Source organism: Aplidium turbinatum, chromosome 15, assembly GCF_918807975.1.
Source record: "Aplidium turbinatum chromosome 15, kaAplTurb1.1, whole genome shotgun sequence".
NCBI classification, from domain to species: domain Eukaryota; kingdom Metazoa; phylum Chordata; class Ascidiacea; order Aplousobranchia; family Polyclinidae; genus Aplidium; species Aplidium turbinatum.
Genome location: NC_137486.1, coordinates 14,708,683 through 14,722,381, shown reverse-complemented (window position 1 = coordinate 14,722,381; position 13,699 = coordinate 14,708,683). Strand labels below are relative to the sequence as shown.

Genomic DNA, 13,699 nt, shown 5'->3' with positions numbered 1-13,699 from the left:
TTTGTGTAATCGGTTGTAACAGTCAAATTATGCTAATTTACTGTCATTCAACCTATTTAGACAAATATAGATGAGTTTATATCGGACAGAAAACAAAGTATCCTGGCTCATTTTAATTTCTTTGCGCAAAACTTATAAACTTTACAGCTATTCTACGTCATTTTGATGTCTCATAGCACTTTGTTATTTATGAGATGAAGAATACTTTGAATAAGACACAAAGCATTCCTGATTATTGCGGCAAACTCTTGAATTATGTAAAATCGTACTGATGAATTCCTCTAAAGGTGCGATATAGATTATCTGCAACAGGTTTGCAGTATATTTAGCTCTGGGAGTACTATGAGCAACTGTCCAAATAAAACGACGTCTACGATATGTTAGTATGCTAAAGACCAACGTTGCGTACAGGAGTAATGTAGAAATGCACATAATACCATGGCGATATTACAAGTCAGGTTACATCATTAGGCTATATGAAAAAAATATGTTTTATGGCCCAATTAATTTGATATTGAAAAGGCCAGAAGTAAAGTAATAAACTTCGGAGCATAACCGCAGGATTTAGAGGAAATTCGGACTATGAATATCAAAGCTAACACATTAGCGAACATATTATTCAAACGTTTCGATAACTGCTGTTTCCATCGTCAGTCAAAAGTAAGAATGAAGCTATGTTTTTACAATGGCAAAATCGAGCGAAAAATGCGATACAGTAGTTGAGTCACTTCGGCTATCAAAATCAGTCACTCAACAACGATTCAACATCTGCCAACGTTGAATCAATGCAAATGGCTGACTCTGCCAGCAAGGGATAGTATAGCGTCTGAATAATAATTGTAACGAATGTCTGCTCTTTCCTCCAATTATTGTATTATTAAATTTAACTTCTCAATTGCTCAAAACACGAACAATTGAAGAAAAAAATCTTCTCACACCCTATATTGGATTTATTTTTCTTGCAAAATGAAGTCATTTTGTTTCAGCAAGTGGCCCGTGTGTACCTTATACCACAGTTCAAAATTATGGTTTCGAATGTGTATTATGATGCAAAGCAAACGGCAAATTTATTAGCAACCGAAGATGAAAGAGATGCAAATTTTTCGGATAGTGATGTTGATTTGCCTTTATCTGATGGTGAAGGTGGTCCGCTAACATCTGACAAGAGTAACGAAGATGAGGTCGTGACCGTCAGACATAGGCAGTCCCAACGTCGTAGGAGCCATGACGTCAAATCATTAGATAGCGCCTTGGATGAGGAAAATTACCATACATTGCCTGACCAGGAAGAGGAGCGAATGTCGGTGGTTGTTGACTAAAGAAGTAGAGTGCAAGTTGTTTGGAGTACCAAGTAACCATCAATAAGAGGAAGACAAAACTCTGCTAATGTGGTGCACAGTTTACCAGGAGTAAAGCGCGATTATCAATATGCAACGACGTCGTATGATGCATGGCGTTTCTTATTTACAGCAGAGATGATCTACATCATTGTTTCAAGCACCAGCACATGTATACGAGAGAGGCTATCGCGAATATCGGAGGCTCAACGAACATCTTGGCATGCTTCACATTTTCAGCAAACTGATGCCATGGAACTAGAAGCATTCATTGGATTGTGGTGTATTAGAGGACTACTCAAGCGAACATTTCACCGAATTAAGATTGCTTTTCCCATTTATATGGACATCCTATATTTAGTGCGACAATGTCGTTGAACCGATTCAAATTTCTGTCTGCAAATATTCGTTTTGATGATAAAAGCACTAGGGCCAATCGCTGGCAAAGTGACCGATTTACAGCAATCAGAGAACTTTTCCAATATTTTACTGGAAATTGTGAAAAGATTTTAATACCAGAAGACTTCCTTTCACTGGATGAGACTTTGTTTCCATCCCGCGTTGGTGTGTCCTTCAGGCAATAAGCTTCAGGCAAAAAATAAGCCTGCTAAATATGATTTTTTGCTAAGAAGCATAAATAGTGCGCGTATGTCATTCACCTATGTCATACCTATGTCACCTATGTCACCGTATGTCATACCGCCATAGCTTATGCGGGTAAGCCAGTAGGTGTACCAGGACCACACTATCTGACTTCCACTATGGAATATGTGGAAACGTTGGTACACAATTTGGACAGAGTTTCTTCGCTTCAAGGACGAAACATATCCCTTGATCGCTTTTACACTTCACTTGATTAGGCAGAATGGCTTTGGAACAAAAACATAACTTTAGTTGGAAAATGGCAAAGCAATAGAAAAGGGGTTAGCGAGTTAAAATCTCTCACTGATTGGGAAGCCTTCAGTACCAAAATTTACTGGGAGGAGTCGAGAAACCACATTACCGTTACGTCGTACGCAGTCAAACCAAAATCTACCGGTAAACGCAATGTTCTGGTCTTATCAACTATGCAGCCAATCCTTGGAGTAACCAAAGATGACGGAAAGGAGAAACCTGCAATAATCAAGCTCTACGATTTTACCAAGGGTGGGACTGATGTCGTCGACCAGAAGATGGCATATTATAGCGTCAAGCCGAAATCAGCAAAATGGACTGTGTCTGCATTTTCTTACATTTTAGACGTTGCGCGGGTCAATGCGATGACCATTAGTTACTTGAACCGCGAGTTGTCCTTTTCACAAGCCAAGAGAGACGAAAGTTTTGTAGAGGGGTGGCAGCTAGCCATGTCATTAGTCAAACCACACATGTCTAGACGATCGGATGATGTACCTATTCTACGTGGGTCACTCCGCCATGCAATGTCAACATTTTTGGGACGAAACCATGGATTAACAGCAAACTCAAATTTGCTATTACCAGTGGTTTTCATAATGAAATAGCGGGCTATCATAAGATTTGTTCTTATCATGTTATCGTTGATTATGAGATTAGATATTTTAATCACAGTATTTGGTCATTTCTGCTATATGGCTGTGAATCCTGGACTGTATGCCCGAAGATAGTAAAGAAGATCAACAGTGCTGAAATTTGGTTCATTCGTAGAATGATGGGAATTAACTGGATGGATAAAATCACTAACGAAGAAGTGTGGAGACGCTCTGGGTGCACCCCTGGCGTCCTCATCACAACTATCAACAAAAGGCAAATGACATTTATCGGGCATGTCTACCGCAAACGCGGAATTGAACACTCGGCAATGATGGGGCGATTTCCTGGTCAGAGACACCAGGGGCGTCCACGTTTGGAAATCTTCAAAAATCTTTCAACGTGGACAAACCAAAATTTTGAAAATCTAATTAGAAGTATGGACAATCGATCGTTGTGGAGACTCACGGTAGCCGACGCCTTATTCAGGCATGGCCGGTGATGATGATGATTTGGTCATCACCGTTTTATTCAAAATCGGGGTATTTTTCTATCTATTAATTGATCGAAATATTACTTATAAAGCTGTGCGGTTCAATTTCATTACCATTATACTTGACGATGCTAATTTACTACACTTGCAATACGGTCTGTTTTGTACAATATTTCGCACAAGTCATATTTTTTTTGTGACTGGAATTTCTTGTCTTCGAAAAATCTTGATAAGTCAGTTTTTCTCAATGCAATGACGAGCTGCATGTCTTCATTTTCAATAAACAGTGCCTGGATGACATTATGTGTTTCCATTTTCGCTGATAGGCATTACTTTCACAGATCAAATGTTTGTACTGTTTCAACGTCTGACGATGGTGAACCGCTGTAAAGCGGCCGATATTTCCTGCGAAAGTTTTGCGTAACAAAAAAGCATTCATTCAAGAGGAATGCAATTTGAAACAAACTCATGATTTTCTTAGGTTGTATCGCAACACCGCTGAACGTTGTATCGACATAAGCAAAGTATCTATAAGCTGTTAGCACTCGCAATGACACGATAGGACATATCAAGCTGTGCTTATTTCTCTACGATGAGAATTAGGTCAGGGCAAGAACGGAAAACCAGAGTTGACCTTTCGCTGCTTGATATTTGAGCAAACAAATTATATGGTAGATTATATTATGGTAGAGTAGATTACTTACATACGTTTGACGTCTGTTGATGTTGTGTATGTCTTGTAAAAGCAGCGCGATTATTTCGGTTACAGCTGCACAAGCTAACGCAAGGCGAGGCACGAAAGTAGATGCTCATAATAATTTGACGTCTACTGGCGTTGAATCAATGCAAATAGGGTGATGTTTCTATAAAAGATTCAATTTTGCAAGTTGGGCACGTGCTATGCGCCGGCGCGTATCACCAGTGAATAAAGAAACAACAGGAGAAAATTTCTGCTCCTAAAAAGAGCAAACTGCAAAATTGTTTGTGACAAGGTGTCATAAACCACGTTGTATTTCAAAAAGTATTTGAGATACAAATTTTTGAGTAGCAACTCCAATATGCGTATGAAGTTTGTGACAAAGTCATGAAATTTCAGCTTTTTAGAATAGTTTTATCGTATGGTTTTCAGCGTTTAAAAATTCGTAAGGCATGAGATGCCCTAGCCCAGGCATGAAAGTGTTAAAAAGATTTAAAGAAGTAAAATCACACAAGCCCTACAAAGAACTGAAAGAAGGTTCATTTGCATCGCGTTACTTGTATTTCTTCCACAGTGCGATATCCGACAACTGGAGGTAAACGTGCTGCCAGAATAGTTTAAAATTTGTAGACAAAATAATCTTTTGGCCTTTGTGGTCGCATAAAGGTTGTCCGTTTAAAACTAGTCTAAAGTTTAAAGTTGCATAAGTTAAAGCAATTTGTAGTAGTGTTACTTTGCAATAAGAATGTGAGTTTATTTTCCGAAACTTAACACTTAGAAGGTTGGGCTCCTGGAGTCTTGCTCAGTTTGGGGAGGGGGGGGGGGGCTGTCGCTTCTTCTTATGCTTTAGGAGTGATATCTCTGTTATTTTTTAAGGCACGGTTTTAAAATTTGGGATTTACTTTGTAAAATTATTCACGCTGAGCATATCCGAAAATTAAAACTATGTTAAATTTAGAACTGCTCATATACGTTGAAATGTTGAGGTGACTTATGACTTTTGGATTATTGTGCGATTAAAGCAATTGTAGCGTGAGTTTACACATTATTTTTTGGTAGAGTAATGAAGAACATGTATTGCAATGTTGTGCTAAAATTTTTTTACATAATCTCAATTTGAATCCATGTTTTTCATGCAAAATAATAACTTTTCCCACGCTCAAACATAAGCTTGCTGCTTGTCTAAAAGAATAATACTTCATCAATTACATGCAGTAATGAGATTTCTGAACGCGCGTCACACCAATTTGGATTACGATCTTGTGACCTCGGTTCTTAGAACAGCAACTCCTACGCTTTATTAACAAATGTAGACCAGCTGAAGAAGCGGGGTGGCATTTATACAATCATTTCGACGTGGATTCCACATTGCAAGACGGTGTAAACATGTGCGGGTTTGCAATTAGATTACTTCTCTTCTGTTTTTGTTTGTATAAAAGTCATAAAAATAGTCGTTTTGTCCGTGCTAAAATTCAGCTATGTTCAAACCGCATTATATTGATATTTTCTAAATAGAAAATGGATTTATAAAATATGCATACAATACTGTTTCAGCATATGAAAATGCTGAATTTTACATCGAGTAGGCCTATTACGATTAGTTTTATGACCAACTTTTTAAACAAAAAGTATCGATGATTTTGATAAGCAATCTAATTGCAAAACCGCGCATGTTTACAAGTATTCAACGTCTTGATATGTTGAATCAACATGAAAATGGCTATCTGTCTAATGAAAGGAAAAAAGAAAAATCGTTCATTGAGCCCCCTGTATTATGGCTGTGGTTGAAGCCAAAGTTTATAAAACCGCAATCATTCAAATACTTTATTCTGCGCAAAAGCAAGCTTGACATACTTGTATGGAAAGTGCAGGCCACAAGGGCTTTTCACAGCATTGACATTGGCCACGATTTTTTAGTAGTTTATTTTTTCTGGCATTGGCACCTTCTCCCATAATAACGTGTTTGTATACGTCGCATCTACGTTGTTTCGACGATAGTTGGGGCAGGGTGGCCCTTCTGCCGCTTGGAGTTGATATAAGGGTTGTTGAAGATTGTTTCCCTACTACTGCTTCAATCTTATGTATGGTGTGATAGTTCAGGCCCTGGAGAGATCGCGACTTTCTGAATTGCTTCACGAGTTCCATGGCCAGTTCCCAACCGAAGTTGAAGGATTTTCGCTTGCGTGGATCAGTCCCTTTATTTAGTGCTAAAACTGTAGATGCGTTGACGCGGTAAGTATATAAAAAATAAGCAAACGCAGTAGTTGTCCACCGTGGGGATTTCGCTTTGCACGTGAATGAACCCATCCTTTGGTCGATGATATCGGTGCCACCCTTTGTGAAGCCGTAAAGCTTATACAAGCCTGGCTTCTTTTTGCCATCATCCTTGGTAATCCCCAATAGAGGTTGCATGGTCGTCAACATCAACAAATTCCGCATCCCAGAACTCTTCGTTTTTACTACATAAGAATGTAGGCTGAGATCAGCCTCGCTTGTCTGCCAATAAATTTCGTAGGAAAATTCTTCCCTACCACTCACTTGCTTCACTTCCAGGGGTATTCCTCTACGTATAGCGTTGAGGGTTCCCACTGACGTTACACCTATGTCAAGCAACTACTGCGCGAGTGGTATGGAGGTGTACAAGCGGTCATACGAAATATTCCGACCTTGAAGGTCACCGTGTTGTTCCAGGCTCATCACCATTCCTTTTACCACTTCTGCTGTTCCACGAACGTAAAAATGAAATGGCTCTTCTTTCAGTTTACCTGAATAGACCGATGCCATAAATTTGTATGGGAATCTGGTGGCGTTTACCGACTTGAACAGAAGGCCATATTTCGCAGGCTTGTTTGGATTATATTACTAGAAAGCAATTTGTGTCCTCATGGGGTATACCGGTATAGCGTTTCGTCCAACGACAAGTAGTCACCTGGAATGACATGTTTGATGCAGTTTTTGTTAAACATTTCGAAAACGACTCGAAATGTGGCAAGCCGGTCATTCTTCCAACGTTGCGGCCTAGTATTTTGGTCGTCGAACGAAATATTTGAAAATAAAAATTTAAAGCGGTTTTTGCCCATGGTTGCACTAAACACGGGATGCCGTTGCAGTTGATTGAACAATACATTTGTGGTATGACCAGCCTGTCCTAAAATCCCCCGAAGATATCCCAATCCAACAAAGGCCAGCATCTCCTCGTTGTTGGTTGGGCCAAAATAGCAGTACCTGCTGTCATCTAAAATTCTCTCTGGCAATTGAGAAATGTGTGTGGCAATTTTTCTATTTGTTTCTTGAACAATAATGTTCAAAATGTTTAAAGAAAAAAAATTAGTTCCCATGGTTGCCGAGGAGTCTTGGCTTCTTTGGCTTCTCCTCTAACACTAGTCGGGCCAGATATAATGTTAGCTCGATATAATGTTAGCTCCTTCTCCCATTGTGCGCTGGCCTCGCATTAGACCAAGTACTGGCAGCATAGCCATTCTCATTTACCCGCCTTTCTGTCGATTCAATGTCGCAAGACGTCTCATAAGTTCATATCTTCAGTTTGGTAAACGGAGATAAGATTTCATTGTGACATTGCTATGTAAACATGTATTTCACATGAGACAACTTGACAAGTAAATACACAAGTTTTCACAATATGACGCGTTATAGCACATGGCAATGTTATGCTACAATTGCTTTGCGAGGTACTGCATTGTGTTTCAGTTTATCAGTGACGGTGAACCTGGTACAAGAAGCCTCGAATATATTGGTTCAACTAAGCCACGTCACGTATAAACGTGGTGGAATGATCGTGCTTTTCACAAAAGCGTGATGTTCTGGTTTATCCTACACAAATGAGAAGCGTATTGCATTTCAAATCTTTACATGTCGACTTAAGAATAAATGTTTACAACAAGCATATTTGAGAAGCTTTGGGAACATCGACGCCTTTTCTGCTTTTGATAGTGTGTCGGACAAAAGGAAAGATTTGAAACCAAAATCATAATATGTTACAGCGCAGCTTCTACAGTAGCTAAATTTCAAATTATTCATAAAAGCGTTGTGGTCCAAACAGAGCAATCTAGAAACAGTCCACACCGTTGAATATGTCACGAGAAAGGAAAATGCAATCAAAAGAAACAAGTCGATCACTTTCAATACTTATCTCACATTTTACATCAAATCTACTCCAAATGACGCTGAGTCATTGCAATAACGTTGTATGCTTTGTTTGATTGAAAGGACATCATTGTCTGCGAAAAACAATTGTCACGCTAGATGCATTGGCACCAAGTCTTGTGTTTAATTTTACGCAATTTCAACTGCAAGCGACGGTAACTCATTGTATCAAAGTTGAAGCTTTCACTGTATCGACGTCGCTTATAAGCCGTGGTGAGAACAAAAGGTCTACGCATACAGCCAATTCCCTTCATGGGCCAAATTAATTATTTTCATCCAACTGGTGGAAAAATTTTGACCAATAGAATTTGAAATATTTCAGAGGATGAGCTGAGAAATGCTTTATATCTCTCAAGTTATATCCTTTATTTTCTCAAAATTTCAGCTCAATAGAGGTGAATAAAAGTTAGGAAAAGTCAAGAAATCTCGTAGTCGCAGCCTCAGTGGTTTTAGAGATACAGCTGTTGATACAAAAAAGTTGAATTGACAGCCCCCCACAACCTTTAAAGGGTTAAACTGAATAAAACTTAGAAGTTTTAAAAAAATAGGTTTAAGTATTGAAGCTGGTTGTTATTTTTCATGTAATATGTTTTATGTGCAGGAGAGGTTAAATTTGCAAAAAAATATGATAGTTTGATAAGTGAATAATAAAATTACTATAGTTTAGTTTTAAGAGTTAGAATAGTTGTATGTGGACGAGTTTTGGATGACCACTACTTTAAAATCTAAAATGATGTTTTATCCAAAAGCTTAAAAACATCTAGTAACACTTTTACTTTCACTTGTCGAATATCGCAGCTGAGTCAGCGATCTCCTACTTCTACAAATCCCTGGTTTCGTCTGGTGTGATCGTAGTTTCAGATTTTGTTCTCGGGTATATGGCATTCTTCAGGTACTGCTCACATAGTGATAAATGAGCAAAAATGTAGTTTGAGTGTTTATCTTTTTGCCTGATATGAAACAATTTTGCATTACTGTTTAACTTAAACGAACACTTTGTCTTCATGATGAATATGTTGCTTTTTCATGATGGGGAGCAGAGCTGTATCAGCGTAGTCAAAAAAAAAACCTAAACTATTACATTTTTTGCGCAGTTTCAACATCCAAGGTTGGAAATATCGTTTATGCCCTCTTTAATTTGCCACGGTAAGCCCAGTTGCTCGTTTTATTTTATAGGCTGACTTAATGTCTGTGTCATACACTTGAGCTACTGCATAGACTTTGATATTATTTCAACATCCGTTGTGAGCAAAAGCAATGTTTGAGGTTTAGTTTTATAAACATTAAATTAATCATCTGAACTCCACTCTTGAAACAATCCACATTCATGTATTCACTCTTGAGTACAACTTTTTCTCCTCTAGCCACATACTTTATTAAAGGGCGTAGCCAGCACAAAATTTTCGGAGGGCATTACAGCACATGTCAGTAAGTCTGTCAAACCATGCCCGGCGGCAACTTTCTAAAAGGTGAATACTGAAAAGTTTGAGTGTTCATTAGGACAATTATCGTTTCTAGCACTAGTTGCAACGTTCATCTGATGAAATTGAAAGTAAAAGCAACAATAAACAGGATGGTTTTTTATTGCTTCACTGACGTTTCGCTCACCATGACAATGCGCATCCTCAGACCGAATAACATGCAAAATAAAATTTTGCAAAGTTATATACTGCATACGAATGAAGGCATAAATTGACCATTAAATAATCCCCTTTGAGGAATGGTTTGACCAATCAGAACGGTGCTGATCAGTGGAGCATGATGATGGCGCTTCTTGCACTTAGCAGTGCCAGCACTTAGCAGTGCCAAGAAAGACACGTGTCTTTGAAATTCGCTTGTAGCTGCTTTTTCGAAGCCAGCAGTTTAATTCCTGGCTTAGTTAAAGGCAACGCACATTGCATATCAGATTCACAGTTAAGTTTGTTTTGAGCTCAAGTGTCTTCACACTTTACAAGTGCAAAGAAACTTCACCAAAAAAACACCACAAATACCCACTGTTGCAAACAATGCACTAAACAACAACCACAAGAATAAGTGCTGGAAAATAAAGTTAAAACTATCATCATCATCACATTACCAGTCAATAATTGTGACACAAGGTAAGGTGTGTTACTAACATTTCTCTTTACCACTTGTACAATACAGTAGTATACTAGTGCAATAACCTACCACCTTTGCGCCCCCCTTGAAGTTCTTTGTAGGCTAATAGAAATGTCTGTTATAGGCTACACCCACCATTGCAGTAGCCCAGATAATTTACAAGGCGGTTGTTCACCAAATCTACATGATAGCATTTATTGAGAACAAATCGTTCTCAGGTTTGAGATTGTCTTATATTAACTTCTCATAATGACCATTAAAATATTTTGTATTAACAGATTTTCTTACAGTAATATTCTGTGATGTGTATTATGTGATGTGAATATATTATGTGATGAAATCATTCAAAGCAGCAGTTGTTATTAAAATATTCTCAATAGACAAACTAAACAACACATAATCCTAATGTACATACGATAGTAAAAACAGAGTGAGACTGTTCACTAGGCATTTGATAATTAAAGTAACTTGCGTTCGCCACCTTGATAAAGTTAGTCGTGCTGACTGACGGAACGTCAGAAATACAAAAAGCTAGTTAACATCTTTAACATCACGAGGTAACCTAGTAAATAGTCACCAGAAGAACGCAAGTTACTTTAAGTAGTAGTAGTAGTAGGCATCCTTCCATCTTTTCAGATGATGGTAGCACTCTGGGTACGGCAGCTTCTCATATGGCTCTGAAGTCCAATCCTGGCGTGGCAGTCTCGTCCACAGTTTGGACATATGAAATCAGAGGAGTTCTGAGGCTGCTGTCTCTTTTTTCTTATTTGTCTTCGTTCCTCTAGTTGCTTCCTCCGCCTCGACTGACCCTTTGCTAGACCCGCACTGACTTCGTAACGCCATCTGTTGCGATTTCCTGCGATCAGTTCCCAGCTGGCAGGGTCTATGTCAGTCTGCTTCAGGTCTCGTTTGCAAACGTCTCTGTAACGCAGTGCGGGTCCTCCTACTGGGTGTTTCCCTGTGGCAAGTTCACTGTACAGAATGTCCTTTGGAATGCGCCCATCCTTCATTCTGGATACATGCCCCAACCAGCGTAGACGTCGCTGGCAGAGGAGAAGGTGTATGGTCAGGGAGCAAGAAACAGAACAGTGGTGTTGGGTATTCTGTTGTATTGTATCAAATGCTGAGCTTTACCTTATTTGCATAAAACTATTAAAAAAAGTTTTGAATTGGCATAACTTAAAGCACAAGAGCAAAAGATCAAAAGTAAAACCACAAGATCTTGTGTTAAAACACAAGCCGTGGCACCACTGCAACTGGCACAGTGACAAATTAGTCTAAAACCAAAAAATCCCCAAAATTCAAAATTAGTTGTTTTCAAGCTTGGCGCTTAAAATAAATAAATTCCAAAATACGCCACAAAACCAACCAACTTTGGAAATTTATAGAGCAGCAAGGGAACTTCAAATGGGCAACATTAGGTGCTAAAGGGGCAATATTACGTCATTATGAGTGACAATGGACGGATTTGGAAGTCCTTGGCACTTGAAGATTCAAGAATCCAATCCCAACTCAATGTTGTGTCATAATAGTAGGTTTTAGTAATGAAAGGCCACCGTGATTGAGAACTGGGGTATAAGGGAAGAAACATTACATCATAATTGGGGTTTCTGAAAAATTAATGAACTGAGAGAGCGATGGTTAAAGCAATGTGTAGTATGAAGCTGACAGACAAAAGGAATACCGAAGAACTTATGAACTTGCTTGGGTTGAATAATAATGTTGATAAGTTGGCGAAAGCAAATGGAGTGAGGTGGTATGGTATAGGCCAGTATTTCCCAACTCGTTTTTAAGGCGACCCATTTTTAAAAAAAATTCAGTTTGGTAAAATCTTGCGACCCAAGCAAATTGTCGTAGTATTTTAAAAGCCATACAAGATTGCGTTGCAAACAAACAGCACTACAAAGCAGTAACTTTTTCCAAAAATAATATGTTAATCAAATCACTAATGAGATAGCTGTGCTAGTGTGATCGCTTGCTGTCAGTGAGTTTTTGAAATCGAGGCGTTATTTTGCTGTAAAGGCATAGCTGCATATCGGTTTTAACTTCCACCCGGTTTCGCTCTTTAGTTTTCAATACACACTTGGCGCTAAATCCAGTCTCACAAAGCCAAGTTGTTGCAAATGGAATCTGTTTTTGAATCACTAAATTTGAAACTGTGGACTTTGTACATAGAAGTACATGGAACACTTTGTACATGGAGCCCAAAAGTGGATGTTTGCAGAATCTCTAGGGTATTTGTCTTTGAAGGACGCAAAAGAAATACGATTTGCTACTTCTGTTGTTATGTCCATAAACTGTTCTGCAACATAGATGGGAAGTTGAGGCAGATCTTTTCCAACAAATGGATCACTTATCCAATCATTTTGGCTATTAAGTGTTGGAGATTCTTCATAGTAGTGCACAAACTTTTTGGCAAACTGTTCCAGGCGTCCAATTATGGTTTGCTTAATATCAACTTCCTTGCCACAAATAGGCCTATATTGCGTTAGCTGAGGAAATATATCGTACTCATCTCTGGTGACATAACTTTTCCAGAATATGAGTTTTTTGTAGTAAGCAGAAACTTTGCGGCGCGATCAATCACCGTAAAACCGTTGCCTTGCATAGATAAATTTAGAGAATTCAGAGAGTCAAATATATCGGCAAGGTAAGCAACTTTTGCGTTGAAATCTTTTTGCAAAAACTTTTCGGCTAATCTCACAAGTTCTGTTGCCTCAGGAAGATAGCAATCTCCTCCTCGCAAATTACAAACTCGCTTCAGGACACGATCTCGTGACAGCCATCGTACTTCTGTGTGCAGCAGCAATGCTTGGTAATAATCAGAATCCACTTCAGTGCACAAAGACGAAAACAAACGCCGATTTAGTGAACTTGCTTTGATGAAGTTTACACACTTCACAACATCATTCAACACTTTATGCCGCTCTTGAGACAGCTTTTTTGCAGCAAAGGCCTCTCTGTGGAGAAAGCATTGAGTCCATACAGCACTTGGGGCTTTGTCTTTGATGCGTTTTACCACATCAGACTATGTGTGGCCCAACGTGCAGAACAATTTGTCATGGTTTGTCCTACATGGTGTTCGTGACATATAGTGCACGTTACAATGTATATCCCGTAATTTTGACAAGTGAATTTATGTTTGAAACTGAAATTTTGTTGGGTTTCGCCCTGTTGGGTTTACATTTAATAATAATATTAACAATAATAAAAACGAAAACTGTTAAAACTTCTTGCACTATGATCATGCTACAAAGCTTTCCGATGTCTCGATATGAAACACTTCATGCCTTGTGTTTGTATTTTCCAGTTTTGTGATCGATCTCTTCACGTTTTAAAATTTTTTTAGTTTTATTTTTTCGCCCAAGATACAATATGCCTGAAAAATAAGCGACCCAAAAAAAAATAATCAGGCGACCCAAC

At 38.6% G+C, this 13,699-nt stretch overlaps 1 protein-coding gene across 4 annotated transcripts in view; it reads left to right on the top strand.

Annotated features, from left to right (window-relative positions):
- Positions 1 to 13,699, top strand: part of LOC145784646 (semaphorin-3C-like) — a 110,247-nt gene that overhangs the window by 59,847 nt on the left and 36,701 nt on the right. For all 4 annotated transcript variants that reach the window (XM_082596514.1, XM_082596511.1, XM_082596513.1 and 1 more), the window contains exon 9: positions 9,271 to 9,322. In XM_082596514.1, the coding sequence (XP_082452640.1) occupies positions 9,271 to 9,322 (52 nt within the window). The remainder of the gene's footprint in view (positions 1 to 9,270; positions 9,323 to 13,699) is intronic.